At 39.1% G+C, this 4,532-nt stretch overlaps 1 protein-coding gene across 1 annotated transcript in view; it reads left to right on the top strand.

Annotated features, from left to right (window-relative positions):
* LOC138041960 (centrosomal protein 15-like) overlaps nucleotides 1-4,053 on the top strand; it is an 11,376-nt gene extending 7,323 nt beyond the window's left edge. Inside the window, exons 3-4 of the mRNA XM_068887664.1 lie at nucleotides 2,635-2,712; nucleotides 3,527-4,053. Of these exons, the coding sequence (XP_068743765.1) occupies nucleotides 2,635-2,712; nucleotides 3,527-3,577 (129 nt within the window). The 3' untranslated portion in view covers nucleotides 3,578-4,053. The remainder of the gene's footprint in view (nucleotides 1-2,634; nucleotides 2,713-3,526) is intronic.
* The last annotated feature ends 479 nt before the right edge of the window (nucleotides 4,054-4,532 follow it).

Genomic DNA, 4,532 nt, shown 5'->3' with positions numbered 1-4,532 from the left:
TAAAGGACAAGGTTGCTCTAAAATGTGAATAATTTTTGCACCCACCAATTTAAAGCTCATACAGAGACTACTTTTTAACTGTTTTTTGAGTCCCCAATTTGAATCCTGGCCAAGTTAAATCCCTCTTGAAAGAAACCAAAAACACCAATTAGAGCGCTGCACCGTAACCCGGCTGGCTGGTCTGGTCAGTGACGTCATTCAGTCCGACTTGGCGGGGATCAGCTCAAAACACAGCCAGTCACAATGTGCTGTTCTGGCTGTTCACTTTTGTTTTGTCCGATGTAACTTGAAAATGCCATCATGTTCAGCTCCATATTGCAAAAACAGATCCGAAAAAGACATTTCATAGCTTACCTGTAAAGAAACCAGACTTGGTAATGAAGTGGCTGCACGAACTCTGCGGCGAAAAAAGGTTCTTGCCAAAGAAATTAGAAAATGTGTATGTTTGTAGCGATCATTAATTTTTACAAATAAGAAGGAATATCGATACAAGCTGTTGGGTAAAAACCGATTTCAATGATGAAAGCCCACCATCGCAGTTCCTTGGAAAGCTCTCTCTCAGTCTTTCTGTGATGCAAGCGATCCCTGGACGTTTCACCAACAGAAAGAATGACAATCAAAATGGACACACAGTCAGTTTAAAATAAGAATTTACAAAATGATATACGGCACAAGGATCTAGTCTCAGATCAAAGGAAACGGCTGAAATGATTCAGGATACCCTCCATCTTGTCTTCCAACTCTTGTTCTTCGCGACAACAAGTACATTCTTTATGGGTCAGCATGGCCTGACATTCCCCACAACTGCACCAAAATGTGCTTTCCAGCCGCTTATTCATTTCTTCCCCTTCACTGTCGTCATCCTCGGGGTTAAAGACACCTTCCGGGTCAAAATGGTATGTTTTAGTGCCACCATTATTCGGATGAGAACACAACTTGACTCGGACTGAATGACGTCTCCGAAAAGCCAGCCGGGCTACCAAGTTTGGCTCAAAATGGCGGCACTCAATGTTGTGTTATGGGTTCTTTCGAGGGGAATTTACGTTGGCCAGAATTACGATAGGAAGCTCAAACATCAGTGAGTAACTCAACTCAATGTGATCTTTTAATTGGTGGATAAAAAAATATGCGCTTCTAGAGCATTCTTGTCCTTTAAATAGACCCTGCAGCAAAAATGGTTGCTATGGCAACAGTCTAGAGGGTATATCATTTTGTGCCTTACTTGATGTAGATTACTTCTGGCAAGTTTGAACAAGACCCATCCAATATTTTCGGAGATACATATTCTCAATTTTGTGATTTATTACAGTCATTTGTAATGTTTGTGACACCAATCTTTTACTTGAATGTCTCTGGAATGAAAGATGGTATTCCAACGTAGAACAGACTTTTTGAAAGGTCTTTGAAATAAGCAAAAGGTGTTTTTTATATATAGGCACTTTAATTAAGAGAGAGGCTCCCATCGTTTTTGAATTACTCCATTTGCTCTTGTTCTTGAACAGGGAGGCGCTGTGGCCCCATGGTTAGTGTGCTCAACTCTGGATTTGGGTCCTGGCCAGGGACATTATGTTATGTTCTTGGGCAAGACACTGTACTCTCACGTTGCCTCTCTCCACCCAAGTGTATAAATGGGTACCGGCGAATTTAATGCTGTGGGTAGCCCTGCGATGGACTAGCATCCCATCCAGGGGGGAGTAGAAATACTCCTAGTCGCTTCATGGTACGCAAACCAGGGATAGGCTCGGTGTATTGGGCCACTGGCTTGTTACCTTTTTTTCAACAGGGTGTTCATCTTCAGTTGGTACCTTTCATGTACTTTTATTGTAAAATGGTTCCTTCTTTCCAGCACTAGGACGGGATAGCTCTTAAAGCAGCAAATTGGTGTTCTTGTAGCTTTATCATTTGAAATCTTCCTGGACTGGACTTTAACAGTAACTGGTCTAGAAGGAGTTCTCCCAACTATTGCAAAGACTGTTTTTTGAATGGTCTATGGGAGGCATTCTTGTTTCTCTGAAGCAAAGTTGTGCGTTTGATTTGTGGACAGGGCCATTTCAATTGTGAAAGACTGGAAGAATTTGTCAACTGTGTCTAGTAACTGCATCTGGTTGGTATCAGTAAGGCACTTTCCCATTTGCTGACTTTGAATTGACACCTTATCTGGCCATTATCACAGAGACAATAACTTAAATAATTGTGGAGTTAGTGCCCGTACTTAGAGCAGGGATGTCTGTTGCAGGTTTCTCTGTCATGCGGAGGCACTTAGAGGAGCAAAGCATTGCTTGAACATTCTGGTTCATTTTGACAACTCAAAAGTATCCTACATGTATGAAGGCAGGAGGGCCAAGAGTGATTGTGCCACCCAGTCTGGGTTTGAAATATATGTTAAGTATCGGTAGGATGTTCTTGCCTCTGGCTTGCATTGCCCGATCAATCCAGGTGTCTCTTGCCGATCCCAGGCTATTGTACTTTTTATGTAAATCCACCTGTAGTCTTGCTGTTGTCCTAACAACATCTGAGTTTGAGGACTAGTCTCTGGTCTGCACAGCCCAGCTATACAACAAGATCTGGCATTTGATTGGTCAGACTACAATAAAATAATATGCCTCACATTTTTTTGTTAATTTTATTTATCAGGAGTTAGAGGCACTTCAAAGTGGATTACAAAACAAGGTTTCATTGTTAGCTTGTGATGCTAAGTTTATTGGCTTACAGGTAAGTTTGGGTAACAACTGGAAATCTCAATTTTTGAGGATAGGTTAAATTCATTGAGTCTACCCTCTTGATCATGTGCTGCAGACATGTGGGAAGTTTCAAATTATTATGCCGCTTACTATTTGTTTAACGCTTGCAAGTTTTGTAATTTTTGCGCTTAATTTTATTCTGATAAATTTAGAGTCTTGAGCCTAATTCCCCTTCCATTCAAGGAGAACTTTTCGTAATCCAAGGATTCCCTCCTAAGAGGCTTTTCACTCTGTCAAACACCAGACGATTTTACTGGTCAATGGGGGGAGTGAGTATCATAAGTGATGTTCCTAAAATTCACATTTGCTCTTCCTTGGTAATATTTTGAATCTACATTATGAGGTGCCACATACCATTTCCAAAACACTTCGCAACAATTTTTACAATACAATATAATAACTTTATTAAATTTTAAGGAGGGAGACGCAATGAACTATTACGGTTTTCTAACTTTATATGATCCCAAATTTCAGAAAGCTTACAGTTGTTTAGACAGCTTACAACAGCTTATTTCAAGAACAGAGTACTTGTTTGTTGTAATGAACATTTCATGGTTCATATGATACAAAGACTCATCCCTAGGCTCTGATTAGTGGCCAATTACTAGCACTTCCAATCATTTCTTGGTTCCTGGTTTCACTTTTTTTCTTTACAATTTCTTATAAATTATGCTGGTTGCATTCTTGTATTCTATGTATAGTTGATTGCATTCTGATATGCCATGATATTTCTTCTTGAAAATCTGATTTTTCACATTGTTCATTTTCTTTTCTTTTTGTGTTAGGCAAGTTACTGGAAGATGGTAGAAGAGGAGTTTCCGCGATGGAATGCATGAAATAAAAGAATCCGCAAAAGTAACAAGAGAAGTGGTGGTCACCTGATGCATTTTGTGGTTTGACTGGGGAAGCTGTTTTCACTCCTTTGTGGCATCATAAGTAATGTCTAGCACCAGGTTTAATATTAATGATAGAATGAAAATGACCTTGCAAATAACATTCTTTAGAGGTTCTCAGCACTTCCCTGTTGTCACAAAATTGATTTTTTTTTTTTGCAAAACAATTTATTTACTACATGTATTTCGTTTGCATTCAAATTAGCTGTTTGCCTCAAAATCATGGGACAATGTTGTTTTGAATTTTCATTTATAAGCAAGACAGCTAGGGCTAATTTTAATTATAACTGGAGGAAAGTAATTCTGTCAACACTACGTGCATCTTGAAAGATCCCTTAGGGAATCAAACTAATGTAACCTATACAATGTTAATTAATTTCCTATGATGGCACATAGTTTGTTAAATTCATTGAAAAGTCTTCGGAGTCTTTGTTTTATTGGTAGATATTCTTTTACGCGAATTTTATGTTACTTCAGGATAATAGATCTCTTGTTATCATTTGTGCTCTTTGTCCACCAGCATTTCCCATTTCACCACAGGCAGACAACCCTAAGGATGCAAGAATGCATGACGTCACGTTATTTTGAGACAGTTGTAACGGCTGATGCAACTGATCGAGGAAAATGTTTCATAAAAACTTCCAATGGCGATGTTTCTTTTCGAAAATTCATTTTATGGACAGCCAGATAAATAAAGCTCACTCACCTACTATTTTCTGCGTTGTCCTGAATGATTTGATGGGTTTTTGGGACGCTTCGATTTCCTCTTCAGATCCCACACGTCGTCACATACCGTAGTTACTTAAACAAGGAATGACCTACAATGATCTACAATGGCCTACAATGATCTACAATGACCTACTACAATGATCTACAATGACCTACAATGAGCTACATT

This window comes from Montipora capricornis, chromosome 3 (assembly GCF_036669925.1).
Source record: "Montipora capricornis isolate CH-2021 chromosome 3, ASM3666992v2, whole genome shotgun sequence".
NCBI lineage: Eukaryota > Metazoa > Cnidaria > Anthozoa > Scleractinia > Acroporidae > Montipora > Montipora capricornis.
Note: the sequence above shows the minus strand (reverse complement) of the source record. Positions and strands in the feature narration are given on the sequence as shown.